This window comes from Caretta caretta, chromosome 7 (genome assembly GCF_965140235.1).
Source record: "Caretta caretta isolate rCarCar2 chromosome 7, rCarCar1.hap1, whole genome shotgun sequence".
Taxonomy (NCBI): domain Eukaryota; kingdom Metazoa; phylum Chordata; order Testudines; family Cheloniidae; genus Caretta; species Caretta caretta.
In genome coordinates this window covers 63,063,925-63,082,840 of record NC_134212.1, presented here as the reverse complement: position 1 = coordinate 63,082,840, position 18,916 = coordinate 63,063,925, and the positions used below count along the sequence as shown (strand labels likewise).

The 18,916-nt window shown below is 46.0% G+C and overlaps 1 protein-coding gene across 2 annotated transcripts; it reads left to right on the top strand.

Annotated features, from left to right (window-relative positions):
• Nucleotides 1-1,672: 1,672 nt before the first annotated feature.
• Nucleotides 1,673-18,543, top strand: COMTD1 (catechol-O-methyltransferase domain containing 1). 2 transcript variants are annotated; one of them, XR_007357756.2, is made up of 8 exons: nt 1,673-1,857; nt 6,102-6,235; nt 7,438-7,543; nt 8,545-8,663; nt 9,060-9,114; nt 10,928-11,061; nt 12,775-13,088; nt 16,275-18,543. XR_007357756.2 is itself a non-coding variant. In XM_048858649.2 (7 exons), the coding sequence occupies exons 1-7, from the start codon at nt 1,776-1,778 to the stop codon at nt 12,925-12,927; spliced, it is 783 nt and encodes a 260-aa protein (XP_048714606.1). In that variant the 5' UTR covers nt 1,673-1,775; the 3' UTR covers nt 12,928-13,170. The 2 variants fall into 2 exon arrangements, 1 of the variants encoding a protein (XP_048714606.1); XM_048858649.2 differs by lacking the exon at nt 16,275-18,543 and having other exon boundaries at nt 12,775-13,170.
• Nucleotides 18,544-18,916: the final 373 nt, after the last annotated feature.

Below are 18,916 nucleotides of genomic sequence, written 5' to 3'. Positions count from 1 at the left end.
GGGATAAGAGCAGCTGGTCCCTTCCACCTCCTCTGACCCTTTAGGTATTATTATTATTTGCCTTCAGATGTTGTCACCTATAGCTCTATGCCCAGCAGAACAGAAAACAGAGAACCTAACAGAACTGGGGGGTCTAAGATCACATTGGTGGGACCAGGAGACTGGGAATCAACAGACCCAATTTCCGTTCCTGACTCAGGCTGATTCATCCTTTGGACAAATCACACAACTTCTCTATGTGTCAATTTCCCCACCTGTAAAATGGGATCATAAGGGTATGTAATAGGGTATACCTGCCCTGGAGCACCCCCTACAGGCCAATCATGGTACTCCCTGCCTCAGTTTCCCCTCACCAAGGTTTTCTGTCTCTCAAGGGGATTCATATGGCTCAGCCCTCTGGCAGGGATACTCTCAGAGTTCAGTCCCCTTCCCGGGGAACAGACATCCTATACCAACAAAAGGTTTTTCCACCCTACTTGAGCTCATTTTTAGATTCCGTTCCCAGCCCCTCTTGGGTTACCTTTAAGTCTCCAGGATGGAGGCCCAATTTCCAGGTTACTTCCCCGGAGCCCTCTCCCCCTTCACAGACTCAGCCCCTCTGAGACAAAGCCCTGACTTGCAAGCTTCTTCCCTGGAGTCCTTCCAGACCCAACTTCCAGGCTTTCCGTAAGAGCCTAACTTGTTCTCTGTAGTTCTACAGACTTTTCTGAGCCCTTTTATGAGGGCCCAGAGTTTCAGGCTGTCACCTGGCCCCAATTAGTCCAGTCCCCTTAGAATGGAAGGAAACTAAGAATGGCACAGGTTGGGCTGACTGAAGAGGGCTGGCTAGAACCTGGCCTCTTGGCCTTACCAAAGCAGGCCACTCTATTACAGAGTACTTCTTGATACAGTTGGGATTCAGGTGAAAGGTGCTGCATTATTTATTATTTGTATATGTGCTACAGTAGCACCTGCAGTTTCTGTCTGAGCCCCACTGGACTAGATGCAGGTAGTGTGAGACTCCCTGCCCCAGACAGCTTACAATCAAAACAGACAGACACAGGGTGGGAGGGGAAGGAAAGAAAAAGAAGTGGCTTGTGCAAGGTCACACAGCAGGTTACTATAGAGCTGGGAATAAACCCAAATCTCTCAGTCCAATGGCCCGACCACACTGCCCCTACGTAGCTGGGTCTTGCAGACCCTGGAAGTATTTTACACCAACTTCTTTAATATTGAGACCCTCCAGGTGCAAAGTTATTTATTCATCTTAACAGAAACAAACACCCTGCCTATAAAACAATAAATATTGCAGACCTTTATAGTCACGCTGCTAACTATTTTTTCATCTCCCAGAGCCTGAGGCTGTTGTAATCCAAACCAGAGATTCCCCAGTAATTGCAAAATTAGATTCCACAATTGCAGTGGAGATTGCTTTGGATTCCCTTAGAACATTTAAATGCTAATTTTGCAAGCACTGACTTGTAACCTGAGTTTATGATGATTTCATGCCTCATTCAGAGTGCCTCGCTTCTCCACTGTAAGATGCCAGTGCTCATAAATAAAAAGAATTACAGCAAGCCCTGTTTGTTCTTGCCTGTAGATGTTGCTCTCTCCCCACTGTAGTTTGTGATCATCACGTGGCTGCAATGCTTGCTCAGGCCCTGCAAACACGTGATGCTTACTAGCTGAGGAACCCTAATGCACTCAGTGAGTTAGTCATTGGTCTTAAAGCTGCAGCACGCAACAACATCCATTTTGAATCTTGCTGCTGTTTCCTTCTTCCTCCGTTACCCAAAATGCCCTTTTTCAGTATAACTAAAGAAATGGCCATTGGAACTGCAGTCCTAGGGGTTGCTTTTGCTACTGGAGTCTTAGCAGGTAAGCGCTGCTTTCTTCTCGGATCTATAAAATCCACCACACCCTCCCAGTTCCCAGACCCAGGGCCAGAAGTGAGCTCGCGTTGAACAGAAGGAGGCAGCGCTCTGATTCAAAGCACAGCCACCAAGTGTGCTCCATCCAGCCGCACTTTACCACCCATTTTAAAAAAAAAAAAGTGTCTGCGCGCGCGTGGGTGAGAAAGTAATTTACTAGATGCTGGGGGAAGGGGAGAGGAAAAAGGGCTGACGGCGCCGGCCTTAAAACTGCTGGCTTCTAGAATGTTAGCCAAGTGAAGGTGCAGAATATTGTATAGGGAGAGCGCGAGGGGGAGAGAGAAGAGAGAGCTTTCTATAGACTTAAAGGTTGTGGTTAAATTTTTCAAAAGGCCTGGAGATTAACAATATCCTTTTTAACGAGGGTAATGGAATCTTATGCTTCAGGTCACAGGCTGACAACTCCCAGGTTGGGCATGGGCTCAGGAAGGAATTCCCCTTACTCCAGTCCCCAAGCACTGCCCAGGGGCACGCTGGCTGGTTCACCTTCCCGTGTCAGAAGCTGGCCACTGCCTGAGGCAGGAGACCAAATAAAATCCTGATCCTGCAATGAGAGTGACTCGGGTGGACTCCTTTGCCTGTCTTAGGACTCTGCATGGGTTTGCACTAGCAGATCTCATTGTAGGATTAGCACTTATCGGAATCCATGGCAAACCCTGTGCACATTGGGCAAGATTGCATGCTGCGCATCCTGCAGTATAGCTAGCCCCAAGCATTGAAAATCGTGAGATTTGGCTTACAAATCATGAGGTTTGCAGAAAAATAAAACTTGGGTTCTGATCCTTTAGGAGTCCCATGTTCAAGTTTTTTTTTTTTTTCCCTCTGCAACAATAAGGGCTAAACTTTCTTTAAAAAAAAAAAAGTTGAGAGTCTCTTGGAATCAGAGTAACAGTCTTAGTCTTAGTCTGTATTTGCAAAAAGAAGAGGAGTACTTGTGGCACCTTAGAGACTGACCAATTTATTTGAGCATAAGCTTTTGTGAGCTACAGCTCACTTCATCGGATGCATTCAGTGGAAACTGCAGAAGACATTATATACACAGAGACCATGAAACAATACCTCCTCCCACCCCACTCTCCTGCTGGTAATAGCCTATCTAAAGTGATCACTCTCCTTACAAAGTGTATGATAATCAAGGTGGGCCATTTCCAGCACAAATCCAGGTTTTCTCACCCCCCCCCCCCAAAAAAAAACCACACACACACAAACTCACTCTCCTGCTGGTAATAGCTTATCCAAAGTGACCACTCTCCCTACAATGTGCACGATAATCAAGGTGGGCCATTTCCAGCACAAATCCAGGTCTTCTCACCCCCCCCCCCCCCCGACACACACACAAACTCACTCTCCTGCTGGTAATAGCTCATCCAAACTGACCACTCTCCTTACAATGTGTATGATAATTGAGGTGGGCCATTTCCAGCATAAATCCAAGTTTAACCAGAACGTCGGGGGGGGGTAGGAAAAAACAAGGGGAAATAAGCTACCTTGCATAATGACTTAGCCACTCCCAGTCTCTATTTAAGCCTAAATTAATAGTATCCAATTTGCAAATGAATTCCAATTCAGCAGTTTCTCGCTGGAGTCTGGATTTGAAGTTTTTTTGTTGTAAGATAGCGACCTTCATGTCTGTAACTGCGTGACCAGAGAGATTGAAGTGTTCTCCAACTGGTTTATGAATGTTATAATTCTTGACATCTGATTTGTGTCCATTTATTCTTTTACGTAGAGACTGTCCAGTTTGACCAGTGTACATGACAGAGGGACATTGCTGGCACATGATGGCATATATCACATTGGTGGATGTGCAGGTGAACGAGCCTCTGATAGTGTGGCTGATGTTATTAAGCCCTGTGATGGTGTCCCCTGAATAGATATGTGGGCACAGTTGGCAACGGGCTTTGTTGCAAGGATAGGTTCCTGGGTTAGTGGTTCTGTTGTGTGGTGTGTTGTTGTTGGTGAGTATTTGCTTCAGGTTGGGGGGCTGTCTGTAGGCAAGGACCAGCCTGTCTCCCAAGATTTGTGAGAGTGTTGGGTCATCCTTCAGGATAGCTTGTAGATCCTTAATAATGCGTCGGAGGGGTTTTAGTTGGGGGCTGAAGGTGATGGCTAGTGGCGTTCTGTTATTTTCTTTGTTAGGCCTGTCCTGTAGTAGGTGACTTCTGGGAACTCTTCTGGCTCTTATCAATCTGTTTCTTCACTTCCGCAGGTGGGTATTGTAGTTGTAAGAATGCTTGATAGAGATCTTGTAGGTGTTGGATACTATTAATTTAGGCTTAAATAGAGATTGGGAGTGGCTAAGTCATTATGCAAGGTAGCCTATTTCCCCTTGTTTTCTCCTACCCCCCTCCCCCCGGATGTTCTGGTTAAACTTGGATTTATGCTGGAAATGGCCCACCTCGATTATCATACACATTGTAAAGAGAGTGGTCAGTTTGGATGAGCTATTACCAGCAGGAGAGTGAGTTTGTGTGTGTGTCGGGGGGGGTGGGGGTGAGAAGACCTGGATTTGTGCTGGAAATGGCCCACCTTGATTATCGTGCACATTGTAGGGAGAGTGGTCACTTTGGATAAGCTATTACCAGCAGGAGAGTGAGTTTGTGTGTGTGTGTGTATGTGTGTGTGTGTGTGTGTGTATGGGGCGGGGGGGTGAGAAAACCTGGATTTGTGCTGGAAATGGGCCCACCTTGATTTTCATACACATTGTAAGGAGAGTGATCACTTTAGATAAGCTATTACCAGCAGGAGAGTGGGGTGGGAGAAGGTATTGTTTCATGGTCTCTGTGTATATAATGTCTTCTGCAGTTTCCACTGAATGCATCCGATGAAGTGAGCTGTAGCTCACGAAAGCTCATGCTCAAATAAATTGGTTAGTCTCTAAGGTGCCACAAGTACTCCTTTTCTTCTTGGAATCATGTGATTGCAGCTGGGAAAGAGAGACCAAATACTGTGAAACTCACAAGAGTTGTCAACAATTTGCAACTAGCGCCTATTTCCATAATATCGTGACCCAGAGTCCAGGCTCCAAACAGACCCCGTATAGGAAAATCAGGATCTGAGCTTTAGCTTCACAGTTTGTACTGTCTGTCTGTTCTCAATAAGCTGAACAGTAAAAGCAAACATCTACCCCATTTTGTGGTTGCATTATGTATACACGGTGCCAAGTATCAGAGGGGTAGCTGCATGAAGAAGATTGGGTTGCAGGAAGATGCATGCATCATCATGTAGATGCATGAAGAAGTGGGGGGGGGGGAGTTTACCCGCGAAAGCTTATGCCCAAATAAATCTGTTAGTCTTTAAGGTGCCACCGAACTCCTCGTTGTTTTTATGCATACATGGGAACCTACTCAGAGTGAATAGCAAGATAGAGTGTCCTCTCCAAAAGACCTTTTCTAGCAAGAACTGAACACAAGGACTGGGTTATAGGCCAAGATTTGACTACGCTCTGGCAGTAAATATACAATGCTGTTAAGGGCCCAGTCTGTCTGTATAACCCACTACGCCACTGCACTACAATAGGCTGCAAAGCACACCTCCCACTAGCTCTTCTGCTCAGGATTAAAAGGCCCAGGGCTTAGCAAATCTGCTGTGAGCTGTCTCAGCCCTCCCCTTGCAGGATGACTGCAGACAGACATGTATCCTCCTTAGCACATTGGAAATTGCCATCTTAGCATCCTGGTCTTGGCTTTTTCTTTTGGTGAGAAGAGCAGCTGATAATTTTCTCCCATCAGCTGGGGTGAGAGGAAGCATGGTCTGAGCAGAGGAACAGGGACTAGGATGCTCGTGTTCTGTCCCTCGCTCTGTCACTGACTCGCTGGGTCATCGTGGCAAGTCACCAGACCTCTCTGTGCCTCAGTTTGCCCCTCTGTAAAGCAGGGATATTATTAGGAAAAATGCTTTGAGATCCTTGAATTAAACGTGCCGTCTCATGGCAAAATCAGCCACTGAACGACATCAGCGTCAGCTTACAGTCACTGCAGACCTAGGCTGGATTTGAACAGACGCTTTAGAGGTGAAAAACCTCTAATCCTACTGCCAATCCCCTGAGCTGTCTAGGGGGTTTGCAGAGCAAGGTTCTGTTAGCCTTCAGTGGCAGTTTTCTTGGTCTTTATTTGCTCAAGGCATAACTGGTCATTGCAAACTTTTTCCATTGAGACACAAAACCTTTTAATATCTTAATTTTTTTTATAGGTAAAAAATATCCATTTTTAGCTTTTGGAATTCCCCGATCATCCAAGACTCTTCTTGGAAAAGGGAGCCCGTTATGGCAATACATATTGGATCACTCTCTGCGGGAGCATCCAGTCCTAAAGAAGCTGCGACTGGTCAGTGTTTTTCTCATGATACGTTTTGTGGAGCGTGGTGTGTATACAGTACTGCTATTAATGTCCCATGATTCATAGAGTCCATGGCCAGAAGGCACCACTGTGATCACCTAGTTTGACCTCCTGTATAACACAGGCCAGAGAACTGCCCCAAAATAATTCTTAGAGTGGCTCTTTTAGAAAAACATCCAATCTTAATTTTAAAATGATCAGTGATAGAGAATCCACCACGACCTTTGGTAAATTGTTCTGATCGTTAATTACGCTGTCAAAAATGCATGCTTTATTTCCTGTCTGAATTTGTCTAGCTTCAACTTCCAGCCATTGGATCATGTTAGACCTTTCTCTGCTAGCTTGAAGAGCTCATTATTAAATATTTGTTCCCCACGTAGGTACTTACAGACTGTAAACAAGTCGCCCTTTAACCTTTTCTTTGTGAAACTAAATAGATTGAGGCATTTCAATATTGTTTGTGCCTGTGTCTGTGTCCAGTACATAGATCTGCTAGTCCCCAAAGAACTGCCTTTTCTCTATCCACTGGTATGCAGATTTGTAGTGGTATCTAAGGCCCAGAGTCTCAAAGCTCTTTAAGTACCTGATTCCCACTACTGAAGTGGCTTGCCCCATGGCACCCAGAAGGCCAGAATAGAACCCAGCTCTCCTGGGTCCCAGGGCAGGGCAGGGTAGGGCAGTGCCTTATCCACTGGGCTAAACTACCCCTCCATAATCATTGCATTGCTCCCTATATAAAATATTTAAGTAGAAAACAAATGTGTTGATTTTAAGGCCAGAAAGACCCATTATGATCCTCTAGTCATAGAAGGCCATAGAATTCCAGCCAGCAATTCTTGCATCAAGCCCATAGCTTCTGGCTGAGCTAGAGCGTGACTTGTAGAAAGACAGCAATCTTGATTTTGAGACTTCAGGTAACAGAGAATTCCCCCTATCCCTACGTAAGTTGCTCCTATGGTTACTTACCCTCACTGTTAAGTTTGCCCACAACAATGGTAGCTGCTTATACGTGTATCTTCTTTGGTAAATGAAGAGAAATTGCTTCTCTGAGATCAACAGTAATAATAAACCCCAATGCTGTCCTCACCCCGAGGATCACATTGGGCTCTTGGGGTCTGCCTGAAAGAGCAACTTCAGGGTAGTTTTACTTTTCCTGCTTCCTTTCAGTTTTGTATCATTTCCTTTGCTAGCTCACCTTGGACCATCCCTGGAGTAGAATGATGGTGTCTTGTGACCAGGCCCAGCTTATGGCAAACTTGGCCAAACTCATCAAAGCCAAGAAAGCTATTGAAATAGGTAAGAATGCACGTTTGCTAGGGCATGGCCCAACACCGATCATTTGGAAGCTATATCAGCATAATTCCCTGCTTCACCAAGCCTACCAAAGAACACCAAGGGTGATGGGAGGTGGTCAGAGCAGGATCCTTCAGTTAGCTTCTTGCCTCTGACCTGGGGCAAGTCAAATTTTCAATAGTGACCACTGATATTGGGTGCCCAAGTTGAGACACCTGTTCCTGATTCTTAAAGGTGCTGTAAATCACCAGCCCCCGCTGACATCAACTGCAGTGGTGAGTGCTCAGCACCTCCGGAAATCAGGTGCCAGGGGACACAGTTTGGGTACTTAATATCAGTGGCCATGCCTGAAAGTGTTGACCCTGACTTCCCTGCCTCAGTTTCCTCATCTGTACAATGGGGATAATAGCAGCCTCTCAGGGGTGTGGTGAAGCCTAATTCAAGGCTGACAGTACAGCAGTGTGAGCGGCTTACATGGAAAGCACCATGGGACAAAAGCGGAAGAAGAAAGCAAAGCCCAAGTGAAAGGGCTTGGCTTGGGTGGACCTAAGGGAGATTCTCAAGCCCCTGTTTTTCAGGGCTAGAGAATCCACAGCAGCTGCCAACTACTGCAGGTAGAGAACAACAGACACAGCCCACGAGGATTCAGTGTGCTATGCTGGCCATGGCTCCCTTCCCTCCTCTTCCTTTTTCCCTTCAGAGACGCCCTAAAGTCAAACTCATGCCATACAGGATGGTACTCTGAGGCCAGGAGACCCTTGACAGACGAAAGCTGTAAATTTAGCTAGAGAACTAACGAGTTCACAGCCACTAGTCCATTGGGCTTCAGCAGCTACACAATGCTACCATGGTAATGGGACGGACAGCATTAATTCATGAGTAATTTGGGATCCTCAGCTCTTCTGAGGGTTTTATTCTTTAATAAAAAAAACCCTTCTTGTCCACAGTTAAATCAGTTTTCATGGTCAAATGAGTCTTACATCTTTCTCTCATGTGTTTTCTAGGTGTTTTTACAGGCTATAATACCTTAAACATGGCACTAGTCTTGCCAGATGATGGCAAAGTCGTTGCCTGCGATATAAATGAAGATTACATCAGTATTGGAAAGCCGCTGTGGAAAGAGGTAAATAGTCTCTGCCCGTCCCTAAATGCTGCATGCTCTGAATAGGAGTGCTCAGAATTGTAGGAGTATGTTCCAGGAGGGCTTAATTCTGTTTCCCTCTAAGTCTCAGACGTGTATATGTGGCCGCTGCAGGAAAGAATCAGGTAGTTATAGGGTTACCCAACTTATCCACCCAAATCCAAGTGTCACAGAATGTGAGCATTCACTTTAGGCACTATAGTATAGTTGAGGCAACTTGGTAAACTTGGCCTGTTCGACCAAATGTTATATGAATTCTGGAAGTAACAGGGAGAGTAGGTATGGGATCTCCAGTTTTATGGTGACTTTTCTGAGTGCGTCCCACTTTAAGATATTTCACAACTATTTCCATCAAATCCCTTTCCTCTTTCGTTTCAGGCAGGAGTGGAGCATAAAATAGACTTGCGGTATAAACCAGCAATTCAAACACTTGGTAGGTAACATAACAAATATGAAAAGTACAGGCTGAAGACCGAGGCTGGGGAGAAGTCCCTCATGTGAAGTCTGAGATTAGGAGTTGTATAGCAAAGGTGAACACGCAATTTCATCAGTCACAGTGGGCAGCTTCTCTGTTATATAAAGGAAATTTAGGAAGAGTTCAGCTGTTTCCGGATACTGGGGGAGAGAGAGAGAGAGAGAGTGGATAACTGTTCGTCCACCATCCGTTGTTAGATTGGTCACTTACCCACTCAACCCATTGCTGTGTTTAATATTAAAAGAGGTATTGTCTTGCTGATTCTATCACAGGGAAAGCTGCTTAAGATGGATTTAAATTGGACAAAGCCCAATTTCTCTCCCATGAAGTGTCTATTCTAAGTGATTATCTGTTTATTCTAGGCAAGCAAAGTCTTCTCCGAGGAGCGAAAGATGCAGAGGGAGTCGAGAAACTAGCGTACAAGCATCAGAGGCAGGACATTTCTGATCTGGGGAAATTCAGTTTGGTATTCGTGGTCAGGAGGAAGCAAAGCCTTCCAAGACCACGGAAGAGGCAGATGCAGAGCAAGTTTGTATAATAGGAAGCACTGTTTCACAGGGGAGCAGCATTAGGGAGGGAAATTTTCTGTCAGAAAAGCGGTTTATTCCCATTGTGAATGCCAATGATCTATTCCACCAGTGGATGCTGCTGCTTTGCCAACACTCAGCTTTTCAGAAGAAGTGTCTTTAAGAGAAATAACTGTCCAGCAGCAGTCTAGCACATGGGGCAGTGTCTTCTTAGTGTGACTGATGCTGCTGTCCTCCCTGGTAGCTAGACTAATGCGGCCTGTCACCCACTCTCTTCTGGCACAAACATTAGCCCTGTCTGGGCCACATTCTGCTCTCCAGCATACCCAGACAAACTCTGATAACAACAGGGCTGTCTGCTGACTTTAACCCCATGCAGAAAAGGCCTCATGAGTTGTTTTCCAAAACAAGAGGGTGCAAAGCAATTTGAGAGGGGCAGATAACTTGCATGAGCTCCTTGCTCCTTCATACCCTCTCAACACCCTATCTCTCTTCCCCTTCTCCTCTGTGGAGGTCACTACTGAGATGCTGCAATGGGGAGTGAGATTCCAAATGGGGTCCCCTCCCAAAACACACGGTGGTGGGTGTGGCTATAAACAGCCAAGTACTTCTCTCTCAGCTTCCAGTGCCCTCAGGAGGACCAGAGCCATGGTCTCTGCAGCTGACAGTTCCAGTGTGGAGCTGTCAGCCAGAGTGCAGCGTAAGAAAGTTTTAACAGACCCCAGTTCTGCTTGTTTTGGCCCAAAAAAGGGAAAATGGAATGAGAGACTCCTGAGAAAAGCCCACTGGGTGACCACCCCTTGCTGCCATCTGTGATTACACAAAGGTTATGCATGTTCAGGCAAAGTCCACGAAAGGCCTTCTGGGTAAGAATTCTGCATGACCCAACTTACAACACTGTGGTCAGCAGTTGATTGGTCAATCTGAAAATTCATTTAACATCCAGGGTCTTTCTACAGGGAGAAAATTTCTAACCAGCTTTTAAACCAGTTCAGCTAAGCTGATTTTAAAACTAACAGGAGAAGTAGCGTAAACCCAGTTTAAAGGATCCTGATCTGCTCTTACTCAACCAAATTTAGGAGTATCATGTCTACAGTCTACACTATGGCTCTGGCTGCTTTTAAAATTGGATAGTAAGCTTCTCCAGACCCTTGTAGACTCTGAGCCTTGACACACATGGATTGTCTCATCCCTTTATTCAGCGTTAAACCAGGGCATCACAACACACTTTGTTTCCTGTCTAGATGAACTACTGGCAGATGGTGAAGCTGGGACCTATGACTTTGCTTTCATAGATTCAGATAAACAGAGTTACAATGAGTACTATGAAAAATGTTTACGTCTTGTAAGGAAAGGGGGAATCATAGCCATTGCTAATGTAAGTATTAACCCACTGGAACCCGCACTTTAAGTCACATTAGATAGTTCCAGTAACAACCTGGACCCAGGGGACATAGATCCCAAAGACAGCATTCAGTTTCCAAGTTATATAAATGTGATTAAAAAAAAGACATGATTGTTCTATTTACCTATTAATGACACACGCAGCTAATATCTGCAGCAACTAAAAGGACCTTGCATTAACCTGTATATATGTACACTTCAGCCCACACACACACGAAGTGCAGAATACCAACATCTTATCAAGCTATTCATGTATTACCTACAGAATGTTTTGTAGGATATTGATATTTAACAGTTATATCCTTCTACAGGGCATCTTCTACAATTGTAAACTGTTCATAATACCTAAAACTACATTTGCTTTATTCATCATCATGTTACAAGTGACTTCCAAATACTTAAGAGAAACTATTGAAGTGTATATCACAAAAAGAAAGAGAGGGATCAGTGTTAGTTGTTTTTGGACTGTCTATACATTTTCATATGTCTACCTATTTCTATTAGGCTTAACTTATTTGTAAGGGCTGAGCTGAGGCTTCATATTTGCGAAGAACTCTGAGATATGTTGCATTTCTATAGAACCTTCTTCCCAAGGATATCAAAGCACACTATGAGAGTAGCTGGGTATAGGTGTCCCCAATAAATAGATGTGAAAACAGAGAGGCCCAAATTAAGCAAAGCATTTACATATGTACTGGAGTTTGTCCCTATTCAACCTGTCACTTAAGCTTAAGTTCCATTGACGCTAATGAGATTCAAGCACATGCCTAAAGTTAAGCATGTGCTTAAGTGGTAGGCTGAATAGGGATGGACTGCTGAATCAGGACCAGAAAGATTAAGTGACTTGCCAAAGGTCATAAAGTCAGGGAATAGACTCTGGACTCCCAGTCCCACTGGAGTATGCTGCCGCTGTGTGGTGCGTTATCAGTATAAATGCAAAATATTATAATGCTCTTCAACCAAACTCCTGATTTGTCCAACTACTTTGTGATCTGATACACTGTGATAATCAAGGGCTTTTCTACACTACCACAGCCTGGCCTGGGATAGCCATGCCAGCCAAGCCTCCTATTGGAGACACTGTATACAGCAACAGGAGTTCTGCCAGCATGGCTATACCACCTTCCTGCGTGACATTAGCTAAGCCAACAGAAGCAGTCTTTTGTTGGCATAGTTATGTCTAAACTGGGAGTTTTGCCAGCTTAGCTATATTGGCTGGGGGTGTGCTTCCCCACCTACCCCCCCTCCGAGCCAACATACCTATGCTAGCAAAACTTTGTGGTGTAGACAAGGCCTAACAAAAGGCAGTTAAAGGGGTTGTCAACACATGCTTGTAAAAAGGCTGTGTGGATAGACTTACATGAGTTTAAACCAGGCTTATGTTGGTTTAGCTCCAACCTCTTTTGAATGGGTTTAAAATAAACTGAAATAAATCTGGATTAAACTGCAGTGTGTCCACACAACCTTTTGCATCTTTTAAACTTCATCAGTTTAAAAAATCACACTTTTAGTTAAACACAACTCTGAATGTAGAGAAGCCCATAGTCTTGTAAACTCTAATAAGAAAGTTCTCTCTTGACCCTACGTTTCCCTTTGGACTGTCAGTGCCATCCACAGCCTGGTCAGATGTAGCGTGCACCTTGAACATAAGGGTGATTGTGTGCACGGGATTCTTTTTTTACACTAGGTTTTATGGCACGGGAAAGTGTTGAAGCCAAGCAAGAACGATCTGGAAACCCAAAGCCTCCACCACCTCAATGAGAAGATCTTCCGAGATGTACGGGTCAATATCAGCATGCTCCCCATGGGGGATGGAGTGACACTAGCGTTCAAGCTGTAGTGGGAGAAAAATGCTGAGCAATGGAAGGGAGACAGAGAAGCACCAAATCTTCAGGCAAAACTAAGGTGGAGCATGAGGAGCAGCTGTGCTGTGAACTTGTGTCTCAGCAGAAGAGCAGAAAGCTGGGAAAACAGCCCTTGAAATGAACAGAAAAACTACAGGTATCTAAGTACAATGGTAGAAAAAAAGATTTATATTAAAATTGAATATAATTTTATATCATAATAAAAAGAAAAACCCACAGTAGGTTGTCTTTGTAAGAGACTGTGAGAGAGGGAAGGAATCTCTTTCAGGGCCCACTCCTTCAAGACACTGAATGACTATTATTTGTATTATGAGACACAGACATTCCCCGTTGTAAAGAGCTTACATTTACACAGGCAAGACAGACAAAGGGTGGGCACTGAAGCAGTGAAAGATTAAGTGATTTACCCAAGATCCCACAGGGAATCTGTAGCACTGCCAGGAATGGAGCCCTGATGTCTCCAGGCCCGGTTCAGCGTGTTAACCAAGAGACCATCTTTCCTTGGCTTTCATTTTCTCGAAGGGGATTTAACAGTGCTTACCATCTCTTAGGAGTGGCCCTGTAAATCACTCTAGAAATGAAGCCAGGAAGCAGCATGAGTAACCAGGAGAGGAAAGCAGCTGTAACCCAGCACAATGAAACCTGTGTGCCACTGACAGAAGAGCAAAAGGGTCACGCTCGCAACAAATCGGAGAATGGGAGGTAGCATAACATTAGCGTTGCCAGGAGACTGGTGAGGTAGGCGGACACATACTCTGGTTAGAGGATTGCCACTCTACAGTTTTGTTAGTGTTGCTGATTTAAACAATGCAGAGGACATAGCCAGATGCGTGCTGCTGTTCCTCGTTATCTTACTTACGGAACAAGTGGCAGGGATGCAGTGGGTACAGAATGATGGCTGCCAGTGACATATAAGGTTGTGAAGACTTAAGAAAACAAGAGATGGGCACTGTGTAATCAGGCTGTGAGCTCCCTGTAAGATCAATTTCTCAAACAGCATGGAGCCTGTAGCATTGTTGCTCATGCCCAGTACCTGATACAGTATCCCCTTGTACACTGCAATGGTCACCAACCAGTCAATTGCTATCTACAGCGGCGGCGCAGCGGGGCTGCCCCTAAGACAGGCTTCCTGCCTGCGCTGGCCCCACACCGCTCCCGGAAGTGGCCAGTGCAGCCCCAGAGGGGTGGGGGTTTCCCTCTGTGTGCTGCTCCTGTCTGCAAGCACCGCCCCCACAGCTCCCATTGGCCAGGAACGGGGAGCTGTGGCCAATGAGAGCTGCAGGGGTGGTGCTTACAGAGGGGGAAGCGTGCAGAGCCATGTGTCCCCCGACCCTCCGTCAGGGGCCACAGGGGCACGTTAGCCCTTCCGGGAGTGGCGTGGGGGGGCGGGCTAGGCTGGGAGCCTGCCTTAGCGGCAGCCATGCTACACCATAAACCAGGAGCTGCCAGAGGTAAGTGCTGCCCGGCAGGAAGCCACACCCCGGCCCTGAGCCCCCGTCCCAGAGCCAGCACCCTGTACCCCCTCCTGCACCCAAACACTCTGCCCCAGCCCTGACCCCCCCTCCCAGAGTCAGCACCCCATGCTCCCTCCTGCATCCCAACCCCCTACCCCAACCTCCTGCCCCAGCCCTGACCTCTCCCTCCCAGAGCCAGCACTCTGTATCCCCTCCTGTACCCCAACACTCTGCCCCAGCCCGGAGCCCCCTCCTGAACCCAAACTCCCTCCCATACCTTGCACCCCTCACCCCCTCTTGCACTCCAATCCCCTGCCCCAGGCTCAGCCCAGAGCCCGCACCCCCTCCAGAACCCCAACCCCAGCCCGGTGAAAGTGACTGAGGATGGGGGCGAGCAAGCGACCTGGGGGGCAGGCGGGAGGAGAGAGTGGGGCAGGGCTTTGGGGAAGGGGCAGGGTAGATCCTGGGTTGCCCTTAAATTCAAAAAATGATCTTTGGCATAAAAAGGTTGGAGACCACTGCTGTATAGCTTGCGCTTTCTGGCCTGCTAAGAAGCCAGGCAGGCACAGGTGCTTGTCTCATGCATGTTGCGATAGAAACTATTTCCTCAGTACCCATCTGTTCCAGAACATTGGTCTCAATTTGTGCCTAGGGCAACTCAGGGAGGAGTAGGATAAGACTTCCCCCCCCTTTTACTTTACTGTGAGGATCCTACAGATTTCCAGCAAAACTGGTCTAGTGAAGCTCTAGCTATCTAGGTACTTATTGCTACTGGCTGCATTCGTCATTCGATTTGTCACACACTAGTCAAAAGAGACTTGTGTGCGACTTGTGGACCATGACCCTTCCTCAAGAGACTGTCTACTAGTCCAGCCGTTCAAAAAGAAAAAAATAATAATAATAATTTCAAGTGAAGTTTTTTCCACTCGCTCTACTTCTCAGCAGTCCCCGTAGTTTCTCTTTAGAGCCTAGGAACCACCTCATTTCACCCACAAAGCGTCCCCCCCCCCCCCCCCCCCCCCCCCCCCAGTACTAGACACTCATTTCGCTCAGATGGGGTCTACTGCGTGAATGAGGCTAAATCTGCATGCACAAGGCCAATGTATCGCTTCTGCTCAGGACGCTGCTCCATTTAAAATATGCAGAACATCATGCAAGTGTTTAATCAAACCTGTCTCCATCCTGATCACATAATTACCATTAGAAAGAACAGCGGTGTGTCCCTGAACTGTAGATTGATGAGCCATCTGTAAACTGAAACAAAGAGCAGAAGGAAGCTTAATTGAATCAAATATTTAGAATACATTACACTCTATCTTCCAGTTATTCAGAGCCTGGCCTTCTCTTCAGACTTCTGTCCTGTGTGTCTGGAATTCATCACAGTTAACTGCATTTAATCCTGCAACCTTACTATAAAGTGACTGCTGATAACACATAATTGTAGTTTAATTCAAGTGGTAAATCAGCTTTGGGGAATTTGTGGGGGCAATGGGGATTTGCACTTTGATTATGAGATGAAAAGCATGGTTCTTTTGTCCCCCTCTAGTGGGAGCATAGAGCCTGCTACTGCCTGTAAGGCAACAACCCCGATCCTTTAGCTCAGGCAGTCGAAGCATGTTTTGGGGTCACAAAGTCCGGAGTTCAGGCCCCATGGATGACTTAACCAGGGGCATCATTGCACAAGCAAAGAGCCCGGTGCTGTCAAGGGAGTTATGTCCTTGGCATCAGTGGGCACAAGAGCAGACTGTGGTTTGGCACCCAAGAGTAAAAAGTCTGCAATCCTTACTCAGCTGAGTTGGGGTGGCAGGATCTGTCCAAAGAAAGTGCCACAATGTCTATATTACTGCTCTTTATTACTTGTATTGCAGTAACCGCCAGAGGGCCCAAGCAGGGTCAGAGCCTCGCTGTGCTAGGTGCTGTACAAATGGAACCGGAATGGCAAAGTCTTACAGATTTTACCTAACGAGCTAATGAATTAAGGTGAAGTAATCTGTCTCAGGACACTATGGCTCCCTCTGCTGTGCCCAGACACAGGACACTAGAAACTCACCATTATCTGCAGCTTGGAAAAGACAAAGAACTAAACCAACAGCTCCAAACCTTAGAGGAAAGGAGTACTTGTGGCACCTTAGAGACTAACCAATTTATTTGAGCATAAGCTTTCGTGAGCTACAGCTCACTTCATCGGATGCATTCAGTGGAAAATGCAGTGGGGAGATTTTATATACACAGAGAACATGAAACAATGGGTGTTACCATACACACTGTAACGAGAGTGATCACTTAAGGTGGGCTATTACCAGCAGGAGAGTGGGGGGGGGGGGGCACACCTTTTGTAGTTATAATCAAGGTGGGCCATTTCCAGCAGTTGACAAGAAAGTCTGAGGAACAGAGGGGGGTGGGGGGAGAATAGTTTTACTTTGTGTAATGACCCATCCACTCACAGTCTTTATTCAAGCCTAAGTTAATTGGAATTAATTTGCTAACTGGATACAATTAGTATCTTAGAGACTTATTTAGTCTCTAAAATACTAATTGTATTAGAGACTAAATACTAATTGTATTAGAGACTAGATACTAATTGTATTAGAGACTTGGTTAGTCTCTAAGGTGCCACAAGTACACCTTTTCTTTTTGCGGATACAGACTAACACGGCTGCTACTCTGAAACCTTAGAGGAAAACTCTCCTCTCCAGGCCACGCTGGGCATCTCTCATTCTCAGGCCCCATTTCTAAGCCCGTCACAATCCAGCCGTTGCACTGATATCGCTGAACCAAGTACTGCATACAGGACTGAGAATAATGGTGCATATCAGAGGGGGAATTTGCTCTGTGGGTGGAGATTTTAGAAGCAAGATAGTTCTCATTTGCTTGAGGTTGCTAGGTTAGGTTAGGTTGCTGTGTTCTCTTTATTCAATGAACGCCTGCCAGGTTCTTTGCCTGTCTGATGGCTGCACATGTTTATCACGTGACTTTTTGCTTTGTTGTATTTGGGCTGCTGCTCATAGAAGCTGATTGAGTGGGGAGAGTGAGAAAGCTTATAATGAAAGAGCCCCTAATGATGCAATGAATGGAGTACTGTCTAAGAGAAACCTGCTGCTGGAATCCCTAGCCAGCAGGATCCTCCAGGGCAGGCTGAGAGGAGACACACAGGGGTGTAGTCCTTGCTGCTAGGCTAAAAGGAGCTTGGCTGCTAGTCGTAATATACATAGGAACGAGTTACTGGCCCAGGTCAATCTAACCAGCAGTTTGCTCCAGCTTGGGGATATGACACACAGGCCACTGCATTGCTAGCTAGGGGTGCCTCTTGCATGCTCTCCAGTGCTGGGAAGAAATCCAGCCCTATGGCCTGCAGCTGCAATGGACAGGTGGAGTAGTCCGTGGTGTATTTTAGAACACATTCCCTTCCTAATCTAGACAAACCCAGTAAGGGGCTCATCCAATGCCCAAAACTCCCATTGACTTCCCTGGCTATTGAATCTGGCTCTATGTTCCTCATGTTCTCTTCCACAACACCTGAGTCACAGGGGCCAGGGTTGGGTCCTTACTCTTGTATATTTAAGGAAGCAGCCTCAGTGTGACTAAAGTAAAAACCTCAGCTAATATGAGGCACCCTACACGTCCCAAGCTCAGAACTCCAGGCACGGGCCCCCAAAATGATTGCTTTTCTCTACCCTGCACACTCTTCGCCCCAACACTCTAGCTACATAAATAAACAGCAGCATCCAGTGTCAACCTACGGATGAGCAAACTGGGTTAGATTAGATGAAGTTAGAACTCAAGCCCCAGCGCTCCAACCCAGTCTCAGAAAGGTTCAGTGGACTTTTGCTTTCACTGTTTTTCATTCTCTTTGTGGCTGCTGCACTGTGGGAGAACGGCTGACCTGCTACCATTTCCTCTGCTTTTCATGAGATTTCCAGCCCCATCACAAGCAGGAAGGATCAGACAGTAACTGACAAAGTCTGTGCTCACCGGATTTTCAGACGCAAGAGTGGTGGACATGGCTGAGATTCCCATCAGGGGGCCGTGGACTTGATGGAATTAGTCATGCTGGTGTAAATCTGGACTGAGATTGCAACCTGGGCCATGTTAATAAAACAGGGAGATGGGGAATAAATCAAAGCACTGGTGGAAAGATTTATTGTCTTGTCTCTGAACAATCAGACAACATCAAATACGTAGTGAATTCACTTCCAAATCAAATGCTATGCTGGATTTGTTCCAGACCATCTAATTCTCAGCAGGATAAATGCAGGAGTTAGGGTAAAATATTATCTGCCGCGTTTTCACATTATCCATGGCACAGTATCTTGCTTATGTCATAAGTACAAGAAGGTGCATACCTGACACAATAAAAACACGCGCTTCTGTAGAGCTGTTTGGCAAATTTCCACTACAACAGTAGAGGAACTAAAGGTGGAAATTCTGTTTCTTCTCTTGTTGTGCACAGCTGTTCCCTAGCCTGCTGTGTGCCATCCCAGAGGTAGCTGCACTTCATTAGTGCTGCATG